The 15,107-nt window shown below is 52.0% G+C and overlaps 1 protein-coding gene across 1 annotated transcript in view; it reads right to left on the reverse strand.

Moving 5' to 3' along the window:
* IGSF21 (immunoglobin superfamily member 21) overlaps nt 1-15,107 on the reverse strand; it is a 283,942-nt gene that overhangs the window by 139,633 nt on the left and 129,202 nt on the right. The window contains exon 2 of the mRNA XM_055574319.1: nt 14,819-14,931. Coding sequence (XP_055430294.1) covers nt 14,819-14,931 — 113 coding nt within the window. The remainder of the gene's footprint in view (nt 1-14,818; nt 14,932-15,107) is intronic.

Genomic DNA, 15,107 nt, shown 5'->3' on the forward strand with positions numbered 1-15,107 from the left:
CACTTGGTTCTTAAGGCGACAAGGAATTCTCGCGAAGTGCGGGGCAGCTGCAGTGCATTTTAGAAGAGGGCCAGGCTGTGCCTGTCTGTGTCTGGGTGGCTGTGCGATGGCCCTGGGGACACCTCTGAGGCCCTTGGGGAGAAGACACCGCCACTCTTCACATAAAGCCGATGAGCCCGACACAGAGGTGGTGGGCAGAGGAGGGGAGGAGGGACGTAGGCGGGAGGAGGACGCGGAGCTGGGTTTCTGGGAGCCGGCTCTCATTTCAGTCCTGTTCCTTCGTCATTGGCGCGCTGGAGCGGAAGTTCACCTTTAATCCTCCTCTGACAAGTTAAGTCAGCCCCCTTGTCGCTTAAACCCAGCAGGGCTCAACCAGGCAGAGTCGGCTGGAAATCACGCTCTGGGCTTAATATAGCTCTGGCATCCACTGGCTCAGAGGCCTGACAGTGTCTCTGGCCGGGATCTCCGCCCGGATGCAAAATTGCCTAAACCTCACTCCAGGCAGAACCTGGCCACGAAGGGCCAGCCCCTCCCCCGGGCTGGGTCTGCTGGGGGTGAAGAAACCAAGGAAAGGGTGTTGGCTGCAAAGCAGGAAAGAGCGCATCCTATAGAGACATCTCACTTCACTCTCATTTTACTGATGATGCTCCCGAGGCTCAGAGAGGGGCAGCGCTTGCTCAAGGTCACACGGCAGGACAGTTTGCCCCCAGCCACTGGTCTTTTCTTGTCTGTGCATTTGGTGAGGACAAACTCCCCATCAACACATCCACCTTGGATCTGCAGTCTGTCCTGTCTTCTTTGCACGGACATCCAGCGGGGGAGCCTGTTCCTGGTGGAGTCCACACACATGCCAGCAGGAAGTCTTGTTTATTTGGTCATCCACTCCAACTGTTGGCAGCCGCCCCTGCCCCCCGCCACCAACAGTTTGGGAGCCAAGAGCTCTTATCAGCCTTAGGTAAGCACCTCCAAGAAGAGAAATGGTCTCATTGCCAATATCAGAAACCTGATCTTAATCCCCCAAAGAGGATAGATTTCTCTGGTCAGAACCCCTTCCCTCGCGCCAGAGACAGCATGAAGAGCTGCCAAAGCAAGCATTTCTTTCCTTCCTCTTATCTCCTTCTTCCATCCGAGGGTGTCTGTGCACCCGTCTGGGTTGACTGGCCTGTGGCATCTGCACTGAGCCCAAACCAGCCCGCCCTTCCCACCTAAGGCTGACTGCAGTACCCCGCCCGCTTGGGTCCCCAGAAAGCTTAAGGACCACAGGCTTTCTGTTGCAGCCTTGCTGCCTCTTGGTCCCCTGGACCCATCCTGATGCCACCCTGGTGACGCACGGGTGGAGGCAATGATGCTCTCCACATGCCACCCTCACAAGCCCTGGACAGTTGCTGCTGCCGTTTCAGCCTTTGAGGGGGCGTCACGGACCCCTTACAGAATATTGGGTCTCTTTTCCCCTAAATATTGGGACTTCCCTGGTGGCTCAGACGGTAAAATGTCTGTCTACAATGCGGGAGACCTGGGTTCGATCCCTGGGTCAGGAAGATCCCCTGGAGAAGGAAATGGCAACCCACTCCAGTACTCTTGCCTGGAAAATCCCATGGACAGAGGAGCCTGGTAGGCTACAGTCCATGGGGTCGCAAAGAGTCGGACAAGACTGAGTGACTTCACTTTCCCTAAATAACACACACAGCATGTTGGGCTTACTTTCTGGGGACCCAAGCACACCTCAGGAGCCCATCCAGTCACTCCCTTGGGATCCAGAGATGCCAAGTAAGGACTCTGGTCCTGTGGGTACCATGGCACACCTCAGAGAAGCAGATAAACAAAACTCAGCCACAGACACAAACACAAGACCCAGGTGATTCTCTAATCAAAGAAAGAATGCACAAAATGCCCAGGGAACGAAAGCAGGAGGAGCTCGGAATTCGGTCTGGTGAGCGCAGTCAGGAGGCCTCACAGAGGAGGGAATGAGCAAGACTTGGCCAGGCGGAAAAGAGGACAGAGGGATACGAGGGAAGCCCACGGCCCCTGTGCGGGGAGAGGGCAGTGGCTTTTCTGTAGGCCTCTCCTGTGTTTCACACAAACCCCTGGGAGACTCTTTCAGTTCAGTTCAGTTGCTCAGTCATGTCTGACTCTTTGAGACCCCATGAACTGCAGCACGCCAGGCCTCCCTGCCCGTCACCAACTCTCAGAGCTTGCTCAAATTCATGTCCATTGAGTCGGTGATGCCATCCAACCATCTCATCCTCTGTTGTCCCCTTCTCCTCCCACCTTCAATCTTTCCCAGAATCAGGGTCTTTTCCAGTGAGTCAGTTCTTCCCACCAAGTGGCCAAAGGACTGGACTTTGAGTTTCAGCATCAGTCCTTCCAGTGAATATTCAGGACTGATGTCCTTTAGGATGGACTGGTTGAATCTCCTTGCAGTCTAAGGGACTCTCAAGAGTCTTCTCCAACACCACAGTTCAAAAGCATCAATTCTTTGGTGCTCAGCCTTCTTTACAGTCCAACTCTCACATCCACACATGACTACTGGAAAAACCATAGCTTTGACTAGACAGACCTTTGTTCTCAAAGTAATGTCTCTGCTATTTAATATACTGTCTAGGTTGGTCATAGCTTTTCTTCCAAGGAGCAAGCGGCTTTTAATTTCATGGCTGCAGTCACCACCTGCAGTGATTTTGGAGCCTAAGAAAATAAACTGTCACTGTTTTCCCATCTATTTGACATGAAGTGATGGGACTGGATACCATGATCTTAGTTTTCTGAATGTTGAGTTTTAACCCAACTTTTTCACTCTCCACTTTTACCTTCATCAAGAGGGTCTTTAGTTCTTCTTTGCTTTCTGCCATAATGGTGGTATTGTCTACATATCTGAAGTTACTGATATTTCTCATGCCAATCTTGATTCCAGCTTGTGCTTCATCCAGCCTGGCATTCACATAATGTACTCTGCAAAGAAGTTAAATAAGCAGCATGGTAATATACAGCCTTGACGTACTCCTTTCCTGATTTGGAACCAGTCTGTTGTTACACGTCCAGTTCTAACTGTTGCTTCCTGACCTGCATACAGGTTTCTCAGGATGCAGGTCAGGTGGTCTGATATTCCCATCTTTTTCAGAATTTTCCACAGTTTGTTGTGATCCACAGAGTCAAAGGCTTTGGCATAGTCAATAAAGCAGAAGTAGATGTTTTTCTGAAACTCCCTTGCTTTTCTTTTTGATCCAATGCATGTTGGCAATTTGATCTCTGGTTCCTCTGCCTTTTCTAAATTCAGCTTGAACACCTGGAAGTTCACAGGTCACATACTGCTGAAGCCTGGCTTGGAGAATTTTGAGCATTACTTTGCTAGCATATGAGATGAGTGCAACTGTGAGGTAGTTTGAGCATTGTTTGGCGTGGCTTTTCTTTGGGATTGGAGTGAAAACTGACCTTTTCCAGTGGCCACTGCTGAGTTTTCCAAATTTGCTGGCATATTGAGTGCAGCGGTTTCACAGCAGCATCTTTTAGGATTTGAAATAGCTCAACTGGAATTCCATCATCTCCCCTAGCTTTGCCCACTGGGGCAGGGGCTCTGGGTGCAGCAGACTTGGGTGTGGCATAAGCCCTCTTGGAGGAGGTCGCCAGTAACCCCGCCATAGAGCTGCCGGAACTTACACAGGACTGGTGAAACAGACTCTTGGAGAGCACAAACAGAACTTTGTGTGCACCAGGACCCAGGAGAAAGGAGCAGCGACCCCACAAGAGACTGACCCAGACTTGCCCGGGAGTGCCCAGGAGTCTCTGGTGGAGGCGTGGGTGGCGGAGGCTGCTGCAGGGTTGGGGGCACTGAGTGCAGCAGTGCCTTTGTGGGGCCTTCTGAAGGAGTCGCCTTTATCTTCATTGCCTCCACCATAGTTTGGCCTCAGATCAAATGACAGGGAGGGAACACAGCCCCGCCCATCAACAGAAAATTGGATTAAAGATTTACTGAGCATGGCCCCGCCCATCAGAACAAGACCCAGTTTCCCTCACAGTCAGTCTCTCCCATCAGGAGGCTTCTGTAAGCCTCTTATCCTTCTCCATCAGAGGGCAGACAGACTGAAAACCACAATCACAGAAAACCAATCTGATCACGTGGACCACAGCCTCGTCTAACTCAATGAAACTATGAGCCATGCCGTGTAGGGCCACCCAAGACGGACAGGTCATGGTGGAGAGTTCTGACAAAATGTGTTCCACTGGAGAAGGGAATGGCAAACCACTTCAGCATTCTTGCCTTGAGAACCCCATGAACAGTATGAAAAGGCAAAAAGATAGGACACTGAAAGATGAACTCCCCAGGTGGGTAGGTGCCAAATATGCTACAGGAGATCAGTGGAGAAATAATTCCAAAAAGATGAAGAGATGGAGCCAAAGCAAAAACAACACCCAGTTGTGGATGGGACTGGTGATAGAAGCAAGGTCCAATGCTGTAAAGAGCAATATTGCATAGGAATTGCAATGGAATGTTAGGTCCATGAATCAAGGCAAATTGGAAGAGGTCAAACAGTAGATGGCAAGAGTGAACATTGACGTTTTAGGAATCAGTGAACTAAAATGGACTGGAATGGGTGAATTTAACTCAGATGACCATTATATCTACTACTGTGGGCAGGACTCCCTTAGGAGAAATGGAGTAGCCATCATGGTCAACAAAAGAGTCCAAAATGCAGTACTTGGGAGACGGTTAAGGGAAATGAATCACAGATCTTTACAATTTAATGATGCCTGGACTTGGAAGTTCTCCCTGGAGGGAATGGGGTCCACCATCTCCTTCTTTACATCTCCAGCCCCATGTATGATGCTCAGTGCTGAGCAGGGTCTTGGGAATGGCTGACATCCACAGGCCACTGAGTTCATGGCATGGATAGAGCTGGGATCTTTCCTTCAAATACCAAATGCATTGCTGTATCCCTCTAGACTCCCCTACCCAACCACCTTCACAGCCTTGAAAAGAGATGCCATCAGTTCTGGATAGCAAGACTGGGGAATTTTGGAATAGGTAAAGCATTTGCTACCTGATGAACGACATGCAAATGGAGATGGACCAAATAGAAGCAATGGTGTCTTTACATTATCAGCAAAGGTTTGCCCAGAAGTTCAAGGTCAAATCCTTTCAATAGTCTAAACCTCAAGGCTTTGCCACAGCTGGTCTTAGTGCTCCCCTCAGCCCACTCCAGTCAGGCATCTGCCCTCCCCCCCCGCCTCCACCCAAGGAGGCTGCTCTGATCCAGGCCCCCAGCGGGCTCCATGTTGCAAATTGATGGACATTCCTTGATTCCTTTAAGTCTTCTCCCTGCAGCTTTGGGTGCAGATGACTATTCTCTCTTTCTTGGACTACTTTCTTCCTTGGGGGTCCGGGTCACCTTACTCCGTCATCTTTCTTTATATCTTGCTGGCTGCTGCTTCTCAATCTCTCACTGGTTTACTTCTCTGTCTCTAAATTCTGAGTGCACAGGGTCTGCTCTGGGTGCTGTTTGGTTGCCCCCTTCCCCAGGCCATCTCATCCAGGCCCATGGCTTTAGGTCCATCCATACTCTGTTGACCTCCAAGGGTAAATCTCTTCTAATCTCTCCCCAGGAACCCAGATTTAGCTTCCTCTGCTCCTCGGACTGCTCTATCTTCACATCTTAGCAGCACCTGGAACTTAACATGGCTGACAAAAAAGCCCTTCCAGCCTTCTCCTCCATGTACCCCCCCAGTCTCAGTAAGCAGCACCATCCCACATCTGGTGGGGAAACTGAAAGCCAGGCGCCATCCTGAATCTTGCCTTCCCCTCCCCCTCCGCATGCCAGCCAGCCCTTTGGACTCTACCTACAAGTCGCAGTAGAGTTTCTTTGCCCTCCCATCATCTCCACTACCGCAGTCCTGATCCTCACCCAAGCCTCTGCTACCTGAACTGTTCCAATAACCCTGCCTCCAGTCTTACCTCCCATGGTCCATTCAACCAGACATGATCTTTCAGTAAAGGTAACCAGATCCTGCTACTTTCCTGCTTAAAACCCCTCCAAAGCTTCCTGCTGCCCTTAGAACCACTCCAGACCCCATGGCTTGAAGCTCGAGGCCTGCCTGAGTGGTCCTGCCCCTATTCCTCACCTCGTCTCTTAACTCTCCTTCGCTCACTTCATTCCGGCCATGCAGTGGGCTCTCCTTCTGCTCTTTGAACACACCAAGCTCAGCCGCAACACAGGCCCTTTGCATTTGCTCTTTCCTCTGCGCAGAGTGCTCCATGTACCCCTCTTGGCATGGTGGGGTCCTTATTGCCTTTGAGGTCTTAGTTTAAATGGGAGTCTTTTCCTGACCATCCAATCCCTTTTTATCACATCAGTCTATTTCAATGACGTGCTCTGCCCTTATCATGTAAGGCTTCCCAGGTGGAGCTGGTGGTGAAGAACCCGCCTGCCTGCGGGAGACATAAGAGGCTTGAGTTCGATCCCTGGTCAGGAAGATCCCCTGGAGGACAGCATGGCAGCCTGTTCCAGGATTCTTGCCTGGAGAATCCCATGGACAGAGGAGCCTGGTGGGCTACAGTCCATAGCGTCGCAAAGAGTTGGAGATGACTGAAGAGACTTAGCAGGCCCTTGACATTATCTGGTGTTTTCTTGCTTATCTTTTTAGCTGCCTCTTGGTCCCCCAGGCCCCCAGGTAAACTCCATGAATTTAGGATCTTGTTGTCTTGTTCCTTGATGCGCTCCCAGTGCCTCGAAGTATCTAACTCAGTCACCATGTGCTGAACTAATGTTGAATGAATGAATGGAGCAACTCCTCTACCAGTTTCCCAAACTCCAGGACTCAGTCCTGGGGTCTCAATCTGGAAGATTATGATGCAGTAACTGTAGGATGAGGCTCAGCTGTAGGTATGCTTTCACTAGCCCCTCTGAAAATTCTAAAGGGCAGAATGGACAGCTCCTGCTCCTTTGCAACCGAACTTCCCTTCAAGACCAAGGATCGGGGCTGCAAGAGTAGCAATTCACTCCGTGACCTCTAGAGGGAGCTTAAAGTTGCTCCCATCACTCCACCCCCCGGAGTAGATGTCTGATAGGGCTTCAGGACGAATACAACCTACGGTTGAGGGTGGAATTAAAAGACTGCGATGGAACTGGGCTCGGAAAGATGCCTGCTTCCTTTCTGTGTCTCATGACGTCTATGCTACGGTCAGTTGTCCTTTGGTGGGCCTTCTCTCTGGTACTTGCTCTTTCCTCTCAGGTGACTGGTGTCACAAAAGTATGTATGGTACCTTCCTCATCAGGAAAAGCCTGCCCCTTTGGGAGGTCAGGGGGAAGGATGGAGACCTGGGCACGGCAGCTCAGCCAGCTTCACCCTGGCTCGGTGAAGACAGCTTCTTGTCTTCCTTAATCCCTCCCTCCCCCAGACCTTGGATCTGTAAGACCCGAGAGGAGGGTAACAAGGAGCAGCCAGATTGAGTGGCTGCCAGGCTGGGCTCCAAGCCAGAGGGGCCAAGGAGTGAGGCAGCCCAGTCCTCTGGGACTTGGGCCCTGGTCTCCACTCATCACCAGGAGTATACCTGCCTTCCTGCCCTTATGATATCATCAGACTGTAATGACCCTTTATAATCATCGTTTTCCATTTTGTTTCAGACAACAAAACATCGTCAAGGACTGAGACTGACAGAGAGCCAACGCCAGTGAAGCCATTTTGAAATAACTTCTTGTTTCAGGGAGAGCTAAGTGAAAGTCGCTCAGTCGTGTCTGACTCTTTGCAACCCCATGGACTATACAGTCCATGGACTTCTCCAGGCCAGAATACTGGAGTGGGTAGCCTTTCCCTTCACCAGGGGATCTTCCCAACCCAGGGATCGAACCCAGGTCTCCCGCATTGCAGGCGGATTCTTTACCAGCTGAGCCACAAGGGAAACTCAGAGAGAGCTAAGATCCACTGAAATGGTTTAGCCATATGATAACATTTCCAAGAATTAAGTCCAGTGAGTTCACCAGCATAACCATATAGCAACAAAGAGGGTACCAGCTTTAAGTATCACCTCTGCCCATATTTGTTGGCAAGGCAGGTGGTAGGATGGAACTCAGGAATCTCATCATGGCAGTCCTCACACAACAGCTTCTCTCTCTGGATCCCTTGCTACCATGAGACACGAGAGGACAAATGGTTACCATTTATTGAACCGCTCCAATGAGCTTTTGTTGGGTGGAATAAAAGGACTGAAGTGGGACTGGGCTTGTTTAGTTACGGACATTATTTCATTTATGCCTACAATGTAGGTGGTTTCATTCCCAATTTCAGATGAGGTTTCTAAAGCAGAAAGGTTAGGTCACTGCCCAAAGTCATGTGCCCAGCCTCTGGGCTTAATCCTTTCTCTAATGGCTCAGAGCAGCCATAAACCCTCACTGCAGAGGCAGCCAGCGGAGCCCCAGAGCAGGACCTCGCCCCGGCCAAGCAGCATCGTGGAGGAGGCATCTCCGGCCACTAAGCAAATGCTGAGGCGCACACTCCCCACAGGTGAGGAGGCGCGATAAGGGGCTTCTGAGAGCGGCAGCGTTATCACTCTCGGTAGATCGCCCCTCTATCTAGCTCCATGGCGCTCTGACTGCGGCCTCGTAGCCTGGGCCCAGCGCAGCTCTGGGGAACAAATCGTGAAGGAAAGAGACGAAATAAAGGAAAGATGATAAAATAAAACTGCTGTGAAAGGTTAAATTCCCAGGATTCTCTGTGCTTGTTTAATGGATTTCTATGATAGTAACAGACCTTTGGCTCTGCCTGCCAGGCAGGTGCCCTCCAAGTAAATGAGCTGGCATTCCCGAATAAGAAATGTTCCTTTCCCCCCAGCCCCACACTCCATAAAGGCCCCTGAGTATACAAAGACTCACACTCAATCCCCGAGCAGACAGATACGATCGGCTGGACACAGAAGCCCACCTGATATGGAAGTTGGCTACCTGGCATGGTCTGTCAAAATGTGTATTTCCATGTCTAATATCTATTCACGTAACAAATATTTACCGAGATGACTCCCCACTAGGCGTGTGGATGTAGTGGGGAAAGACGTGGCCTTTGTGGTCGGGATGCTCACGACCCAGTGGACAGACAGGTGTTTGGACCTAATGAGATACAAGTTGGAGTGCAGACACCCACAACCCGCAAAGAGGAATCACAGAGGAGGAAGTGTCTAGAACTTCCTGCAGAAGTCAGGGAAGGGGCAGCATGAGCCAAGACATAGTCTTTTTGGATGGCCTCAGTGTCTTCATCTGAAAAACAGGCTTAACAATTCCACCAGCCTCAGTGTCAACGTGAAATGTTAAGGAAGTGTTACTCGCTCAGTCATGTCTGACTCTTTGCGACCCCACAGACTATAGCCCACCAGGCTCCTCTGTCCATGGAATTCTCCGGGCAAGGATACTGAAATGAGTAGCCATTCCCTTTTCCAGGGAATGTTAAGGAAGTGTTACTCGCTCAGTCATGTCTGACTCTTTGCGACCCCACAGACTATAGCCCACCAGGCTCCTCTGTCCATGGAATTCTCCGGGCAAGGATACTGAAATGAGTAGCCATTCCCTTTTCCAGGGAATCTTCCTGACCCAGGAATCAAACCTGGGTCTCCTGCATTGCAGGCAGATTCTTTACCATCTGAGCCATGAGGGAAGTCCCAGATGAAACATAGCCATGTCTGTAAAGCTCTCAATCCAATGCCTGGCACAGAGTGAGTGTTCAATAATGCTAGTCACTCAGGTTACTGTCAGCAGAATCACTGAATGAGCCTCCAAGTTCAGGTAGAAATGGATAGAAATGACTAAGAAGAGGATGACATTTATCATTTGTTTTCTAGAGTGAAGTGAAAGTCACACAGTTGTGTCTGACTCTTTGCAACCCCATGGACTGTCCATGGGATTCTCCAGGCCAGAACACTGGAGTGGGTAGCCTTTCTGTTCTCCAGGGGATCTTCCCAACCCAGGGATCAAACCGAGGTCTCCTGCATTGTGGGCAGATTATTTACCAGCTGAGCCACAAGGGAAGCCCAAGAATACTGGAGTGGGTAGCCTATCCCTTCTCCAGGGGGTCTCCTGCATTGCAGGCAGATTCTTTACCAACTGAGCTATCAGGGATGCTCTGTGTTCTAGAACCAAAGTGAAAGTGAAAGTGAAGTCGCTCAGTCGTGTCCGACTCTTTGCGACCCCACAGATGGCAGCCCACCAGCCTTCCCTGCCCCTGGGATTCTCCAGGCAAGAACACTGTGCTGCTGATAAGTCGCTTCAGTCGTGACAGACTCTGTGCAACCCCAGAGACGGCAGCTCACCAGGCTCCCCCGCCCCTGGGATTCTCCAGGCAAGAACGCTGGAGTGGGTTGCCATGTCATTCTCCAATGCATGAAAGTGAAAAGTGAAAATGAAGTCGCTCAGTCGTGTCCGACTTGTAGCAACCCCATGGACTAGACTGCAGCCTACCAGGCTCCTCCGTCCATGGGATTTTCCAGGCAAGAGTACTGTAGTGGGTTGCCATTTCCTTCTCCAGGGGATGTTCCTGACCCAGGGATTGAACCCAGGTCTCCCGCATTGCAGGCAGATGCTTCAACCTCTGAGCCACCGGGGAAGCCTTGTTCTAGAACCAGGTCCAATCTTAATGCTAAAGTCGGTTGCTTGTAAGGTGACTGCCTCCTGTTGGCCAAGCGTGGGATTGCACCCTCGCCCTATTGGCCACTGTATACTTGGCAGGTAAAAGTAAAGTTATTTGCCCAAGCTCTGGAGAAGACTGAAGCTCAAATCTGGGAGGCAGACCCACACAACAGTGGAGAGAACGTGGGGAGATGACCGTGACACCAGCTCCTCAGGGGCCTGAACACTTTCCTGATGTCTTCTCTGTTTTCAAAGACGTCTTTTAAGAATGATAATCTTTCTTCTGTCCCCTTGTTCCCTGCAATCCAGTGATGGTAAGTTACACAACAAATACAATTCACTTTTTTTGAAATTCACTGTAGGGTGAGTTTGCCTAGAAAACTGGCTCAAAGAGCAGTCACTTTCCATCTCTTATCAGGAAAGTAGAGGATACTCCAAGGAGGGGCCATGACATTTTTCTCAATTATCCACAGCAGGCTGTCCAACAGAACTTTATGTGGTGAGGGAAATGCTCTACACCTGCTCTGCCCAATGCGGTAGCCACTAATCGCATGTGGCAAGTCTGACTGAGGAAATGAACTTCTAATTTAACCTGATTTAGTTGAACTGAAAAGTAAATAGCGACATGTGACAAGCGGCTGCCACAGTGGACAGCACAGATCCAGGGGCTCTGATCTTGTGCACTTTCTTGAGTCTCTTCTAGAGTTGCATCGTTTTTGTCTATAATTTGACTCGACCTCAGGGCAAAGTGTCCAAGGTGCAGGCCCTTGCCACCTCCTCCTATATCCCGGCTCACCTACTCCAGCCCTAAGGGCTCCATAAGCCAAGACTTTCCCCAAATGCTGAGCCAGAGGTCGTGCTGACCCCGAGGGAAGGATCCCTTTTGCTTCCACCGCTCCATCAGCTCCCCCAATTTGCCCAAAGAAGCCAATGCCTTCGCTGCACTTCTGAAAGCTTAGGACGACCCCACTGCTAAGCTCATGCCTTTAGGACCAGAGGGGAGGCTTCTGCACGGGACACACGTTTTGGGTCATTTTGCACCCACTGGGCCGAGCGTGCAGAGGCAGCCTCATCACAATGACCTGCTTTTCCCGGCTAAAGGGCTTGGAGACACAGCGCTGGCCAGGCCTCTGTAATCTATTCATCTCCTTCCAAGGCAGGCTCTGTGAGCTCATTCATGGAGGATGGGCAGAGGAAGCTGGGGAGGGAAGCAAACACACGTACAGAAAGCAAACAAAACAAACAAGGCTGGGCAGCCCCCTGCTTCGGGGTGGGAGCAGGGGCGGGGAAGACAGGGGCAGGGGAATGAAGCTCTGGGGCTTGCCTGGGGGGGATCCGGGACGGAGAGGGGCTTCCACTGAGGCTTCTCCCAGTCCCTCCAGCAGCCCCACCTTGGTCTCGGCTCCTGGAGCCCCCATCATGGTCAGCTCTCATCTCTGGCCATTCGGCCGGCTCCTTGGGAAAGGAGGTGACGGGTGAGGGGAGGCCAGAGTGGCAGCAGAAAGGAGAGGACTGACCGCGTGGAGCTGCTCCCCCGTCTGCTCCTGTCCCATCCTCTGTCCCATCCCCACCGCCACAGACAGGCGTGCAGGGCTCCCCGGGTCCCAGGGACAGTACCCCATCGGGGGAGCCTACTTCCACACTCCAGCCACAGAATCAGAAGGGCCCGGGTACTTGGCTTCAGTGCGCGATTTGCATGTGATTTGCATACATCTGCAACCACCCCCACCCCCACCCCACCCCAATTCCAGACGCTTTTAAGTCAAAGGATGTGAAACGAAATAAAATAAATTAATCAGTGCAGCCTCCCGTAGCCTGACAGGCAGGGCCCGACACCCATAAGAGACATAACTGATTTTTAAAGCAGTCGATGGGATCACAAGCCGAGATGGAGGTGGGGGGGGGGTGTGGTGAACGGAGTTGGGGGTGCTCAGCATTGGGGTAGAGAGGGGGAAGGAGGAAGCGGGGGTCTCCGTCTGCACTGGAACCTGGGCATCCCGGTTTTCAGAGCATGCAGAGGTGAGCCACGTGGGAGGCTGCTTGTGGTTCCCCATACCTGGGCCTGGCACTGCCGTTGGCCGCACCCTGGCAGCCACCTCTGCAGGGGGATTTTCACCACTGATGCAGGAACATTCGATTTCAAACAAGAGCGAGGATAGCTGCTCCAAGGGACGGGGGAGCAACGAGATGCCTGTTGGTATTTTCCTGTTTCCAAGACGCCTCCCGTCTTCACCCCTGTTGTTCCCATTGGGTCCCCGCGTTTCTCTCTGCCAGCCGGGCAGGCTTCTCACTGCCCTTCACTCCACGGAGGGTCGGGGCAGAGACGCAGTGCCATCGTCGGCAGCGAGCAGAGTTAATTTATCGAAGCCCTCTGCCAGGTGCTAATGAGATGCTCACAGTGTGTGTCAGCCAAGCGGTTCCCGTATCATGTAAATACGCCTCTTAGTGATGAGGTTCGCAGCATTATTTAACATATGCCTTGACTTTCTCTAGGCCCGAGTGATCTCTCCAGGAAGGAAACCTCACCTGAAGCTGGGGCCCTCCAGGGAATCAAATGTCAGATTCACATCTGTGGGTTCTGGGAGGCTGTGAGCTTGGGTGGAGGGTCCTTGGAGTGATTCTAAATGGGAGAGGGCTACAACGCTAAGATGGAGAACAATGATGTTGCTTAAAAGGAACCCAGGTCACTGCGCCCAGCGTAACCACAGTGATCAGAAAACGATGACTCAAAGGCACAATGCAAGAAGGCACAGTAAGGAGAGGATGGTTCAAAGCAAGGCTAGACCGACAGCAAGGAGACTGAGGCGCCCAGTTCTGAGTGATGGCTCGGATGGTGAGGACTCCCTAGCAGGATCCTCTGCCGCTGGGTTTCCTTGCACCGCACCGCGGGTGTGGCTGTAGCTTGAAGGAGCTCAGGAACCGTTTCCAGATGCCTGATCACCAAGCAGTGCCCACCCAACCCCCACCTCCCACCCCGTCTCCACTCCACACCCCCTACCTCCAGAGCAATTCCACTTGACTGTATCACCCATTGGCTTCACGTTGAAGAAAGGGCAATACAACTTAGCAGAGGTTGGAGAAGGGTCGGGTTTTGATCAGTGGCTGGCAGGCTATGGCCGGTGGACCAACGCAGCCTCCAGCCCGTTTTTGTGTGACCCATGAGCCCAGAGTGGTGTTTTACCTTTTTCAATGGTTGAAAAAATAAAAAAGGGGAAGACAGTGACGTGTGAAAATTACACGAAATTCAAGTGTCTGTAAGTAAAATTTTACAGGAACGCTGCCATGCCGTTCCATCGACATGCTGTCTGTGGTTGCTTCTGCACTGGAGCAAGAACTGGGTAGTTGCAGCAGAAACCATATGGCCCCAGAGAGGCAAATGTTTACTATCTGGGCTTCACCGGAGGGTTTGCCAACTCCTGTTGTAGCTCATAGAGGCGGAGCTCTCCACCCAACCCAAGATGGCGGTACCCTGTTCTATGTACAGCTGGGTGCCACATGGCAAGAAAGTCAACGCCAACTTGAGCTTCTCTGGCCCCCAGCCAGCCTCGACTTCCTCGTGGCAAAGCGAGACCAGGCTGGGATGCCCGGTCTAGACACACAGATATGTGTCTCGGTGGTTACAAAGGCCAACACTTGCTCCTGAGACCCCAAGCTGGTTCTCCTGTTGCCAACACCAGGGCCCTGGGCAGATGGGCATCGCTCATCTTTATCAACATCCCTTCTCAGATCTCCTTAGACCTCAGGATGCCAGACACCACTCCTATGTGTAATCAGATTAGAAGGCAGACTACATCTGTAATTTGAGTTTTAAGAAGGCAGGAAGCTGTCCTGTTCTCTCTCCTCTGCCAAAAGCATTACCCAGACCCTCATGCTCCAAGCTTCACCTTCGGCGTTCTTTAATTACACTGCCCTCAGTGCGTTCCGTGTTAGTAACTGATACTCGGCTCGCAGGGGGTCTCCTGAGCATAAGGGCATGTCAGGAGCATCAAAGATGCCAGGACAAGATAAACTCTGAGGTCAGAAGGGAAGCCTGGGCAGAGGGATCTCTGCAGAGGGATTCAGCAAAGGACGGGGGTCAAGCAGAGGGCGCGGGACAGCTCAGGGCTGGTGAGGGCTGAGGGCATCGCCGATCCCACGAGGGTCTCCAGAGAGGCTCCGGGTACTCCACCCCCGGTTCTGGTCAGAGGCACGGGGCGGGGCGGACCGCAGAGGGGACTTACCCGGTACCACACGATCTCACGCATGCGGCCATCGGTCTTGAAGTTACACTTCAAAGTCACAGCATCACCAGCCACCACGGGCGGGAGAGGCTCAATGTTGACAGTCAAGTAGCCTGTGGAGGAAAGGGGAGAGGGTGGTGAGGGTGTGGGCTGACCCGCAGGGCTGGCGCATGGGTGCGGTGAGGGGCCTCCCTGGCTGCAGGTGGCGCTGTCTGCACTGGAGTCCACGTGAGAGGGGACGTGAGCGGCGCTCGCCCACCGCACTTCCTCCTCACTGGTGCCTCCCTTT

Source organism: Bubalus kerabau, chromosome 3, assembly GCF_029407905.1.
Source record: "Bubalus kerabau isolate K-KA32 ecotype Philippines breed swamp buffalo chromosome 3, PCC_UOA_SB_1v2, whole genome shotgun sequence".
Classification (NCBI taxonomy): domain Eukaryota; kingdom Metazoa; phylum Chordata; class Mammalia; order Artiodactyla; family Bovidae; genus Bubalus; species Bubalus kerabau.